This window comes from Platichthys flesus, chromosome 6 (genome assembly GCF_949316205.1).
Source record: "Platichthys flesus chromosome 6, fPlaFle2.1, whole genome shotgun sequence".
NCBI lineage: Eukaryota > Metazoa > Chordata > Actinopteri > Pleuronectiformes > Pleuronectidae > Platichthys > Platichthys flesus.
The window spans coordinates 24,221,573-24,235,417 of record NC_084950.1 but is presented as its reverse complement, the minus strand read 5'-3'; the positions used below and the strand labels follow the sequence as shown (position 1 = coordinate 24,235,417).

The 13,845-nt window shown below is 40.7% G+C and overlaps 1 protein-coding gene across 2 annotated transcripts in view; it reads right to left on the bottom strand.

Annotated features, from left to right (window-relative positions):
• poc1b (POC1 centriolar protein B) overlaps positions 1-13,845 on the bottom strand; it is a 61,614-nt gene that overhangs the window by 41,493 nt on the left and 6,276 nt on the right. For both annotated transcript variants that reach the window (XM_062389914.1, XM_062389913.1), the window contains exon 9: positions 12,826-12,978. In XM_062389914.1, coding sequence (XP_062245898.1) covers positions 12,826-12,978 — 153 coding nt within the window. The remainder of the gene's footprint in view (positions 1-12,825; positions 12,979-13,845) is intronic.

Below are 13,845 nucleotides of genomic sequence, written 5' to 3'. Positions count from 1 at the left end.
CACATGTAAACATTACAGCACATAATTTCGGCAATGTTTATTCTGTAAAATAAAAGTTTTCATATCGGTGAATATCACCAAATAATATGCTAGTCATTAACTGAACGCAATATGTGCACAGTTGAAACTGCAAGACTGAGACGTGATAAAGTTATAGTCTACTAAGTCCTTTATTTCTAAAGTAGCTTTATGATTAAATACTATAGGCTACACAAGCAGCAAGTTTGCGGCTCTGGACTGAGGGTTTTTCAGGATGTGGCCTACTTTACCACACACAAATGCATGTGAACTCTCAGTGAGTGAATAGATTCATTAATATGCACATATTGACATACCATCAGATGTTTAAGTATGAGCCTGGCTCTGCATCTAGTCCTTCAAGAGAGAAGTGAAAAGGCATAAGACAAGGTGCATCCGAGCACAGGCTGAAAAAACTAATTCACACAGAACAGGTGGGCTCAAAGACAGTACTGCCAATAGCCCTACTGGCCGAACTTCTTGAGACCCAATGGAAACATTAGCGAAACAAGGAAAACATTTCAAACTGTGGAGCTATTCTTCTCATTTTCATTGCACCACCTCCACAAGGGCCAGGGGTTAATGTCAAACACACCAAACCTTCAACCCACTCTGTCCTGAGGCGGGTGGGTCAACAGACTGTGCAAGTGTTTCCTCCTGGGCACTTCAAAATCTGATGCAATTTCAAAGCAATTAGTGGCTCTCACAGGAAACTGCAAACCAGGCAGGTTTCCATATAAGAGATCAGATTGAGCTGCATTGCCACACAAATGCCTGCTAATCAGCTTTAGAACTTAAGCTTAAACCATAAGGACTGCAAAGAACCTGTGGGAAACTCATTTGCCATTCACAATATCCCCTTTGCTAATTGCTAATTGTCTGGTTGTAAGACAATGCAAACTCAGGCCAACACTGATCCCCCCTCACAGACTGTGTTAGTGACCAATCCTTTGCCAAATTCCCACATGTGCCAGGCTCACGGCCAGTGCAAAACACTTAAGCGTCTTTAACCAACAATCTTAAATCTGAACCTTTACAAACAATCCCAAAAAAACAATATTAATACAAGAAAAAGATTTAGTACTCAGGATCTAACAATATGAAAGCTGTTTTGTATGGAGACCATAATTCCATCTTTGGCATTAAAACAGCATTCTCTGGCTGCTTGCTGCTCTGATTAAGACAAGACCCAGTAAAAGATCAGAAACTTATCAGCAAAGTCTGAAAACAAGGGCAAACAAATCTGTGTGCACAGTGCCTACTGTGTTCCAACCCTTAACAATTTCATAAAGTTAAAAAGGTACTTAAGCTGACTAATGTGCTATTTAATATTAAGAAGGTCAACTCATATTTACATAGGTACCTTAGCTGTATACTTTCAGTGTTTTACCAAGTGTTTAAAAAATGTAACTGGGAATATGTGTTCACATGGATCTGACTGGACAACGAGAGGAAGTGTCCAGCAGTAAAATGCACATGTTTATTGTTGAACAACTATGCATTTTGATGGAGTCTTCTGTAGCCAAAGAAATTAGAATATATATGCATGTTTGTAAGTTACAATATACAATGCTTTGGGGAGGACTGGAGTTGTAATTGTTCCCTTTGCTAGAAAATTGTTTTCTTCACTTTTTGTCGGTCTGTAACCAGGATTACACAAAAAACTACTCAACCAACTTTCTTTCACTTTCTTTTACAATGCAAGACCTTGTTGAAGAAAATCAAGCACATATGATGACAATTAGCATCTATGAACAGGTGAAACCATAAGCAGTTTGTAGTATATATAGTAAATGTATTACGATCTCAGTACATGTATAAGCAATGTAGTGATAAAGAGCTCCGTGTGCCCTTCCACTTTTACTATGCAACTAGAAACTGTTCCTTTAAATTGTATTTTAACAGCAAATAGTCTCGCAGGGACACACCACATATGTAAAAACTGGAAATATATGTATGGAGAGAATTTGAGACCATACGAAAGTTTGCTGACTGCTAATCCTGAAACCAAATACTGAGGGCCAGGAAAGGCTGCAGTATGCTACTCCGAAACCGTTACGGATGAACAGACGGAAACTTTTTTTCATTTTATGGTTCTCCGAAAGCTGTGGGTGCTGAAAACAATTCACCGCCAGAACAGTAGGTGGTGCAATGGAAGACAAGCTTAGAGAAGCCTAGCTCATGAGTTCTATAAATGCAGAAGAAGTCCACGTTGTTTATTTACCTCATCCCGGCTTTCCTAACACACAGTGAACGATGGCAACTAACAGACAAAGGCTGTTGATGGAGCTGGAGCTGCTTGACACGGAAGACGACTTGCTTGTAACATATTTTATGAGACGAGAACAACAACAGAAGAAGAGACGGAGGGAAGGAAACAGGAAGTGTTCGGTCCAGGAAATGTGAGATTCCGGTAAATGACGTTGTGCGAAAAATGATGTCGTTAGCGGACCAATCACAGCCAAGGGCTATCCCTAGGCTCTCCGAAAATGCCGACGGATAGTTATAATAATCAGAGGTACACGAAGAGCTCTCCAAGTTGCTTGGAGAGGGCATTCCACGGCCGCGTAGCCGTTCCCATGAGTCCGTGTCCGTCAAAACAGAGTAGCATATATTGGCCTTAACTGCCGAAACAGAAGTGTCATTGTAATACTATATTTTTGAAATGGACATGGCACATCGACACTTAAAATGAAGGAATAAGGTAAATCATGAGATAGAGTAGAGATATGAAGAGAGCAGATTAGTTTAGGAAAAGACAGAGGAAGAGAGTGGATACATCAAACAATAAAAGTCCATTAAAACCATCCATCAGTGGGGCTGTGGTCAGAGGTGGGGGATCCAGTTATCTCTCTCCGGGGAGCAAAGAGATGAATGACTTCCTAACAGGTGGACTATGAGCTTAACCGGGGGGGGGGGGGGGGGGGGGCTTTAACCTGGAACCAAGTCAGTATTAGGTTACAGCTTCAGCGCCGGAAAGAAACTGTGACTCTTTGGCTTTCTCAGCTTGAGGAAATGGATTTGTTTTCCTCGCTCTTTTCAAGTAATCCTCCCTTTACAGTTATACTCAATATCTGAGTGTGACACAACAAGAATAAGCAATTACAGAGAGACACATACACATCTGCCCAAAGATGACAGGTGTATACAACATTTTACAGCCACACAGAAGCTGAAGTGCTCAAACACATGGTTCCTGACTGAAAAATAAAGCTAGATAGACTAAGTGTATACAGCCAAAGCATTATAATCTACGTAATAGTGTTCCACAAACAGCATGACCACTGATTAGGAGAACAAATTAACAGTACTATACTCCCAAAGAAAATTAATACGTTCAACCCACCACCCCGCTAAAAATAGCATTAAAAGGTACAATCCTAAAAGTACTGAAAGTCCCCTGAAAGTCCAGTCCAGTCATGGCGAACCTAAGCCCCAATCACTTAAGGTCTACAGGTACATGCTGCTCAGTGGGAGGTAAAAAATAAAACACATGCATTTTTTTGAAAATCAATAGTTTGTTTTTCTTCACCTAAGAGCAGGACAGAAATAAGCTGGGCCTGCAGCAGAGCCAAGAGGCGTCTGGTCTTCCTACGCAGTTCTTCAGGGCACCTCCTCTCTGCCTCCGCTCAGGAAGTAAATAGCATCATTTTTTAAGGTAGCCTTTCCACCCATAGTGTCTCCCTCAGACTGGTTTAGCTGCCTTTAGACAAACATTAAATACACAACACTTATTTGACCTTAAATTATCAGCCTGTCCACCTTTGAAAAGTCAACAACATAGTTTTAGACTATCTATGAATGTCAATTACTTTGTATATAACTATTTTAAAAATGCAGTAACCTACAGCTTTTAATATGGATATTTGCCAAAATGAATGGGACAAACAAAATTACATAATAGCATCTTTTAGTTTAAATATGAAGTTCTGGCAAATAAAGCTGGCCGACATGAAAGGGCTTTCTTAATTTTGTTCTAATGTTGAGTTGAATAGTGCTATTTTAGCAGAAGATTAATATTACAACGAAAACAACAAATTGTTTTCATGAAATATACATTTTGAAATCTTTTGTTTTCAGTTTCAACTCAAAGACCAATCCCTCCATGAGATCATAGATTCAACTCACAACCTAGGAATTATAAAAAAAAAACATGAGCTGATCACAAGGCAGGGTACCACAAATGTTTCTGGTTGTCTTTTTCTCTTGGCAGGAACTAACGAGAATATAGTGAAATGTCATGTCTCCTCGTCTTTATCTCATCTGAGTTCTGTTTTCATCTTGCATCCCAGCTACCCCCCTTTTCTCCAGGCAGGGATAATGGCAAGCAGGGTGGAAAACACAACACATTTGCCTTTCAGGTGTCCCTGGTACCTGTAATAGACCTGCATAGCTATTTTTAGTCTCCTGCATGGACCGAATGTCAGCAGGTTCCCAGGAGAAACCCCCGAGGATGCATTCTGTACACTTGAGACGGCATAGTCAGAACTGAGGGGAGGTCAGAAGGGGATGGATGGTCTTCCTGAGGGAAGCCCTTAGAGTGACAGGAAGGGAAACAACCAGCTCAGAATTAAAATCATATTTTGTTAAAAGGAAGGAGTGAAGAAAATATTAAATTATGTGATGGCGGGAATCACATATTATCCCATTAATCCTAATCACTACACCGGCACTGGGTATTTAACCAAATACTTTCTACTGTCTATACTTACATTACTTTACGTTCATCAACCTAAATTTGTTCTGTATTTCTTTCAAAAACTGTGTCATAAAAGATGGCAAAAGACTCATCGAGTCATGTGTCTAACCTCTACTCCGCATATTCATTCACAATATAGCAATTGTCTGTCTACTGCATCTGGCTGCTCCACCTCGCTCCTGAGTAATCCAAAAGATTTGATGCTGTTGTGAACGAGTCTGTGCAGAAAACCTAACGTTGTGCATGTGTGAAAGGCAAACTACCGGTAAACTCCATAGCCAATTCTCTGGACTTTACCTGTAGGTTCTATCTAAATATGGCCTGACATGCCCTGCATGTAAAGTATGGAGAATTGGGTCCTGAATTTACCCGTACTTTGAGGAATGAGATCAAAAACTGTTTCAGACACAAAGTACCAACCCTATATTTCTAACCTGCTCTGAAAAATGTTTTCCAAAAACATCTAAGAGCATAAAATAAATATTCTCCTGATGAGCAGAGTGTTGGCATGGGCCTCAGGTAAGCACCTGTTTCCTGTGAGTCACTGTTGCGTAAGGTTGAGATAAAGAGACACCAGTTAGACAAGGAGAGAAAGGAGAGAGACAGGAAGGGTGATTGGGGGGGGGGGGGGATTTGTCTGTTCGGGAATGCGAAGAGAGAATCCTCCTGAATTAGTAATAAGGCTTGCCCTCCTCTTCTATTTTGAATGAGGAAGATCAAGTTTTTGGACACTTGCAGGCCAGCGAGTGCCAAGGAGACCGAAGCTGCTTGGGGGAATCTCCCAGCAAAACACGCTACAGAACATGTGCCATGTCTGGAGACTGGTGTCCGCTTTGACTCTGCTGTCAGTGGGGCCATCGGATGGTCAGGAGGCGTTGTGTAATGTTTCCGTTACACAACGTCATCAGAAACCTTTCAAGTGCATTTTGGCCTTTTTTTTAAATTAGAAAGATTCAAGCCTGATTTACTTCATACTTTAACTTTGGATTCCTAACATTGGTTTGATTCTAAGTGTGCAGCACTATGACGGATTATTTACATTACATGAAGTCATTAGGTTTGGTGTTTTTATCAAAGAAATATCAAGATTATGCAAATTATTATTGTCATATCCGGTATGCCTGCACGTTTATGTTTATCAGATTCGGCCTGTGGGAGGGTTTGTGAGTGACTAAAGTGACAGTCAGTGTTGTAGAAAAAAGTATGAATGAATGTGCATCGGACTAAGTGTGCATGAGCCGTGTTTTCCTGACTGTAGCAGAGTGTGGTGTTTCCGTTCGGGCACACATGTGAGGATGTTATGCAGCCTCTGGGTGCCTGTGTCCTGATGGAAAGTGACCCCCCCCGGAGCTGTTACTATCTTTAGCTCATTTCCGTTGCGTCTTGTCACTCATGTTCGCCTCTACAGCACTTTAATCTGGCATCTAAACCTCCAGGCCATCCAATATCCTGTACTTCCCTTGCACAGGAAGCTCGAGAGGGGTGGTGGCGGGGCCATCTTAGTAAATGTAGACACGTACACACAGTGCAATACCACAAACATGCGTGGCCTTAAACAGTTGATGGATGCCCCTGAACAGAAGCATTAAAAATGATGGCAAGTCCGACACACAAAGGATTATACAATCATTCACAGAAGATGAAGGACATACACCTACATAAAGTAAACCCAAGCACACACACACACAGGCTTGTCGGTACAGGACACCTTGTCTGGTCAAACTGGCGTCACAGCTCACGTCTGCAGGGACACGAGAGATGGTGCAAGAAACAAAATCTAACCTTCTGCAATCTAATCACCTCTTAAACACACACAGAATTACTTTGAAACACTGCTTTAACCTTTACCCTTCACACTGTATAGCTAACCTTAACCTTATCCTAACTTTGTCTCAAAACTTGTGTTTAACTTAAACTGATGTACGACAAACCTAACTTCAAAACAACCAGCTCTCCTTTGGAAGATTTTTTCCCTTTCTATGAATACACGTGGACCCTTAGGTCCTCACAAAGACATTTACACCCTACACACACACGTTATAACTTTCCGCTTTCTTCCCTGGCCTCATTTCACGCTTGCCACAAGCATTTGTTTCACAGATGACTTGATATCTGTTCAGTGCATTGGACTTGACACCGTCTGTGTCGTTGCATAATTTCTGCTGCCATTCATCTAGAGGTGCACCTCACACAAACAACAGACTGTAGAACGATTTGAGAGACAACCAGCACAAAACTCACACGGCTATCGTCAAATAAATGCATTTATCTTTTACGTGTTAAAGACGGATACATTTTCAGTTTTGTCCAAATTCATCCCAAACAGAATTGAGACAAATGTGTGTGACTATGAGGCAAACTAGAATGTCACTCAGTAGAGTTCATACCTTCACCAAGCCAAACACTCCCCCTATGGAACCACATTTAATTCCACTAGATCTGGATTTATCAAGATCCATTAATTATTCTCTGAGAAATTAAGGAATATGTTTAAAAATGCCCTCAAATGACAGCAATTTTAAAGAAAGTTACCAAATAAATTAAATGCAATCTTCCTTTGGTCATATTTCAGACTTTCACAAGGTTTCATTGAAAGTAATTCTGCTCAATTAGAATAACAAAGTGCTGCGAATAGATGCACTGTATGAATGTGTGTGTGAATGGGTGAATGTAAAACTGTACTGTAAAGAGCTTTTAGTGGTCATCAAGACTAGAAAAGCACTATATAAATACAAACCATTCACCCTTCAAAAACAGACAAACAAATGCAGACGAATATATAACCTCCTTGGTGGAGGTAATTATGAATTATTATTATTAATAATAATATTATTCAGGGCATAATGCTAAATACACATAAACAGAAGAGCGGTCTTAATCCAAACACATTGTAGACTGTTAATAAGTGATGTAAATTTACTTAAAAAATACAAATTTCCTTTCATATTAGTTTAATCACATTTTATGTTGCTCATTACCATTAAACTTTCTGAACTCCCATTACAGAAATTACATTTCGATGAAAAAGTATCCAACCGGAGGAAACTATTCAGGTGGCAGCTGGAGCCTGTGGAGCCCTGTGATTACAACAAACCTCATTTTGCACCCGTGCAATCTGGATCACTGACCTGTCGGGCTCAACTGAAACCTAATTTTGAGCCAATATCATGATGATCAGAACGAAATTTGGCTTGTATCACAATGCAACCCTTAAATCTTCTGTTTGTTTATTTATATGTGCTTTAAGACGGATCTGTTATCCAGAGTGGATACCAAGGTAGGGGATGAAAGGGTTTAGTGCCGGAAGGACACTGGAATAAATGCAATATGTCATTTTATGGCAACTGCCAACTGGTGTGTCTCTCACAGCTCTGCAATGTCAATGGGGAGCAAGGGCACCACCCTGAGCCTCTGCTCTACAATGGCATAGTGTTGTCTGATAACCCGCCATTCAGAAATATAGAGTCCTGCTGGTGTTGCTAGCTCTCTGCAGAGCTTGATACCAGAAGAAAGATAGAAAGGGGTCAAACAAACTTCCTGAACACCTGATGTGTTGCATTTGCTTTCACTGTGTTTTCTCCAAGTTTGCATGATCAAAACAAAGCATATTGATTTGGTTGTTTGTATATTAGTTATATTATTATTAGCTGATTTCTTTCCATAATATGATTAAAATACAACATTGTGAATAGATAAGTTCAATACCGCTGAAGTAAAAAAGTAAAGTAGAAAAAAGTGATAAACGGGGAACTGCCCTAGATTAAGGACACAACGGTTTAGCAGGACCTCGAGTGCAGGGGCCTCCCCATCATGCCACCCACGTATCCACCTCAGGTCATTTGCATCTCCCATAACATCTCTAAGTTTGTCTGTCAGGCTCTCCTACTCCTTCTCTCTCTGTTTCCACCCACGCTTGGACCCATTAGGGCGATGAAGGGGAAACACAGGCGAAGGGCGGAAGGGAAGCACTCTGATGACATCAACAACAGTGGAAGGAGGAGGAAATGACCAGAAGGTAAGAGGAGAGGATGAGAAGAGGAGAGTAAGAAGAGAGGAGAGGTTCCCTGTGATGGAAATCGGGTGATGATAACTGACAGGACGAGTAGCACTGGGGGCTCCCTGCTCTGAACCAATCTAACCAGGAATGACCCTCACACACACACAGTGACTCGTGGACACACATAAACAGACTGTAAAAGCACAAAGACTCATACATATGACTTTGTAAATTCACATAACCGCTGACACATGCACAACTCACTCACTCGTCCATAGAAAGTAACTATACATGGGAGATGTTGTTTTTTTAATCTTGTATGATCAGCTTCCTTAAAGACACAGGTCCTCACAACGTGCTTTGGAGGTGTGCGCATCAGCTCATCTGCAACCTGGGTTTACTGATAAAACCCTTTTCTGCATATGCCTGCGAAGTGTTTACGTACATCTTCAGAGGAGGCACAACTATAGTTAACCACACAAACTCACATCTAAGAACAGACACACACACACATGGGGAGAGGCGGTGGACTATAGGCAGAAAAGGTTTCTGGTTCGTCTCTGGTTCGACTCCACGGAGACAACAAAAGACGAACCTGGATTGATCTGCCCAAAAATCCAAGAGGATTCTCTCTACCCTGTCTAGTGCCCCTGAGCAAGGCACCTTACTCTCCCAACATCTGCTCCCCGAGCGCCGTACATGGCTGCTCACTGCTCTGTGTGTATTGCACCAGATGGGTCAAAAGCAGAGGTTAAATTTCCCTACCTGCATGAGTGTGCCTGTGCATGTCTGTGCATGTGTTTGGGACTAATAAAATGCATCTTAATCCATAGACACACCTTACAGGAGGCAAGGAGAAGGGCTGGGTGTGCAATATGAGTCTGTGTGTGCATGCTTTACATTTTAACACCAACACACTCATATTATCATATTAGCCAATGCACTCACACATTGGCTGATGTACTAACGAACCAGCGTTTGTCTCTCTATTTGTAGAGCGGATGAAATTGATGTACATGTATTAACTGTGTGTTACTCCAGAGAGCTAGTTAGGCAGGCAAAACTCCAGCAAGTCTATTATTAGAGCTGCAGCTACGGCTTCTGCACTGGCTCTCTCTCTCTCTCTCTTCATGTCGTTTTTAGATTTTTTTTTATAGAGTGCTAATAGATGCAGTGTATGAATGTATCTGTGAATGGGTGAATGGCAAACTGTACTGTAAAGTACCTTGACTGGCAGACTAGAAAAGCGTTATATAAATACTGACCAATTAGCATTTTCTGCCAACTACTTGAAGTTCCTGCACTGTCACTGCCTGATATCACTAGTGATGGTTTGGTTTTCTGTGGGTGCCGCTATTTTCAAAATCTGTTGAGCCATGGTGGGCATCATTGCTCAGAAAAAGCAGTTGGAGAAAAACCAACTGCTTTTTCTCCTTTAAGTTTAAACTGCTATATATTTGACATTTTCTGTATGTCAGCTATTCCAGTTTGATTTTTAAACTCAAACTCCAAGCTTTACTTATTCGTACCTACATTGAATTACTAATGTGTTACACTTTGTAGATGTTTACTTTAAACTATTTACATAAAATGATCTATTACATTAAAACCATCCATCTGATGGCAGGTTAAAGTTAGTTCCCTGCATTCATCTACACACCTCCATTGGATAATTCAAGTCATGAATGGGTGTTCTGTGGTCATGGGTTTCCTGGACTCTTGAATCCAAACCACTTATCTGACTGGGCCATCCTCACTCTAAATTACTTCTGCTTGGATGGGTCCATTCATGGCTTTCCCCCCACACAGCAGCCAGCCGCAGGAATGGAGACACTAAGAGAAGCAGGGTGCCACGCTACAAAAAATTCAACAACAAAAGGAGGCATAATTTGTAAAGACAAAATGTTTCTACATTTGTCTTACAATAAAAAGGTGATAAGGAGAACATTAAAACAAACTCTTTTGGTTGTGTGAAGCTGTTTTTTTAAAGATCATAACCATGATCCTACATTAGTGTGTCAACTTTGCAGTGAACTGAAAAGTCCTTTACACAACCTGACTGTGAGTTAATAGTCTCACAGCCCACAATATGTCCAAGAGAAAATGTGCCTAAAGTACAAATATCACTATTAATCATTAAATGTTCATTTAAAAACTCTAAGGTATAGCTTGTACATAGGAGTGGGCCGGTGTGTTTTGCTTCTCCCAAAGTACATTTAAACAATACATGCACTATGTATAACACAACACACCGTGTAGCTCAACCGCTGAGAATTGTGGGTGTACTTATGTGTTTTGCCTTTTGCATTAATCCGCTGAATACAAAGCACACTGATCAACCTGCCCATGCCTGATTAAATTATCCTTTCCATTTCTCTTAAGAAATAAGATCTACATCGGAAGAGAACATTTTCCCCAAATCTACAGTCATCTGCTAATGAATTTATACAACAAATGCAGGCACACACACCCATGTACATCACATACACATGAGTATTCTACTTCTTATTATGAAGTATTTTGTGATCCCCTGCTTTAACATGTAATGTCCTGATGTTCTTGTTTACAACAGTAGAGGTCGGTAATTCATTATAAAGTCTGTGGAGAAAGGCTCCTGACTCCACTCCAACTACTCATGGACCACACCAAGGAACAGCCGCATGTGATGGGACATTTCTAAGATGCCAGAGAGGAAATTTTATTTCATGCCAATGAAATTCCCTTGTGCCACTACACAACAAATTCTGGTGTAGTTTACAGCACTCTTGAGTCCCTTATATTGCTGTGGTTGACGATTAGACCCCACAACCTTGCTTCCAAACCACTCACCCTCACATATAAACCCCCTTGAAAATTCTATGCAACATCTATAAGTAAGTTCATGAACTTCTGTGACAGCATGTTTTTTTTTCCAATACTAACTGAATCTGTACATGAAGACCAATCTAAATCAATCGTATGTTTCGACCTGGTTATCCAAGATCTGCATTAGTGGAGTAAGCGGATAGCACTCATTTACACCCAGGATTTTCCTCGGCAACATAATGCAAACACACTATTCAAGTTCAAGACCTGGTCACGTCCCAGAGCAACAAAGAAGGACCCCAGAGAGGAACCATTAGGAAACACACAGAGTGAACTTACGAGTTGCTGGGTGAAGACAATTACAAGTAGGTGGCTTTAAAAAACAAGTGAACAGTAATAGAGAAAATTCCCAAAATTAATTTGACAAAATAAAATTTATATAAAATCTTCTCTGCTGATAAACCAGGTAGGACAAGTTTTTTAACTTCACTCTGAACCATTTTTTTTCCTAAAAGCTCTGTACACAACATCCAGCACACAAACAATTCAAGTGACGGTATATTGTAAAACCGTTTGACTGTCGCTAATGACGAGGAATAATTCTGAAGTTGCTCTGGAGCATTAACACAGGACAAGAGAACAGGCAGGATTAGAACGGGCACTGTGCTAGTCATGTGAGTTTGTTGTTCCCTGAGGCTGCTTTCAGAGCTTTAGCAAGATGGTCTGACATAAGACTGACTGGTCTGCACTGCCACCTGGTGGTCATATGAGCCTTTCACCAAATAAACACGTTTCTGTAAAAAGTTAAGTAAAAGGTACAAATGAGTAATTTTCAGGGACATAAGATTTCCATTTCATTGAAAATGAATACCTCTGATGAAGGACTCACCATTGACTTCAGTCGTATTGGACTCTGACTAAATTTACCCCCTGAGAGTCCAGAAGTCGTTTGTGGACACTTCCCCCACAGTGTGATTGTGGGCATGCTGGCCAACTCAAACCTCATCCTTCCAAGTTGGTAATTTGCCCAGTAGTTTTGGGGTAATTTTACTCAAAATCAAACAAACCAACTTACAAACCAACCAAATCCATGTATCATTCGTTCTTTTCATATTCAATTAGAAAACCAAAATCTGAAAATTAATAAACAAGTCATTATTTTGTTATTCATTTTTGAATAACGAATGGTACACGGATTCAACCAACCAACCAACAAATAGACAGGGGTGAAAAAATAACCTCTTTGGCGGAGGTAACAAGACTATGAATATGAATTAATTGTGATGTTAAGTCACATTGAACTGACCTGAATGGCTGTGGACTGCGGATGATGAAGGTGGGGTACTCTGGGGTGGATGTCGGTGAGGTGGGGAGGGGGATCAGGGGTGGACCTCCGGCTGTGTTGTTGCAGGACCTCCTGGTAGGATTTGGTGTCAAAGTTTGTCCTCCACAACAGCACCTGGGAAACCAAGGGAGCAGCACAATTAACATGACCCAGGTTCTCTACATTTTCCAATTAAGAAAATAAAAGGCTTACACAGACTAAGTTTTCATGGCCACAAATAGTCTATTATTAACCTGATTAAGTCAGTAGTGTGAATAAGATACTGCTATGTAAATAGCATTTCCTGTGAACCCTCACCTGAATATGGTGAGGATAATTTCTTCAATAAATCATTATCAAAGTGAGACATGTGGAATTTTCTGATCTTAGCCCAATTATGTTGACCTGTAAACAACTTAATTTTATTATAACGTCCTCTTGGAGTTTTCACAGCATTTCGCATCGACATACAGCTACCGACAAAATGGAAAAATGTATAGGAGTTGCGATAATAAAAAAACAAAAGGGTGCATATTAAGATACATTTATTTATTTATTTGTCCCAAACACATGCACAGACATGCACAGGCACACTCATGCAGGTAGGGAAATTTAACCTCTGCTAAAATTAGGCTGCTAAACAACCTAATTTTGTTATAACGTCCTCTTGGAGTTTTCACAGCATTTCGCATCGACATACAGCTACCGACAAAATGGAAAAATGTATAGGAGTTGCGATAATAAAAAAACAAAAGGGTGCATATTAAGATACATTTATTTATTTATTTGTCCCAAACACATGCACAGACATGCACAGGCACACTCATGCAGGTAGGGAAATTTAACCTCTGCTTTTAACCCATCTGGTGCAGGACACACATAGCAGTGAGCGACCATGTACGGCGCACGGGGAGCAGATGTTGGGGGAGTAAGGTGCCTTGCTCAGGGGCACTAGACAGAGTAGGGAGAATCCTCTTGGATTTTTGGTATCATACCTTAAAG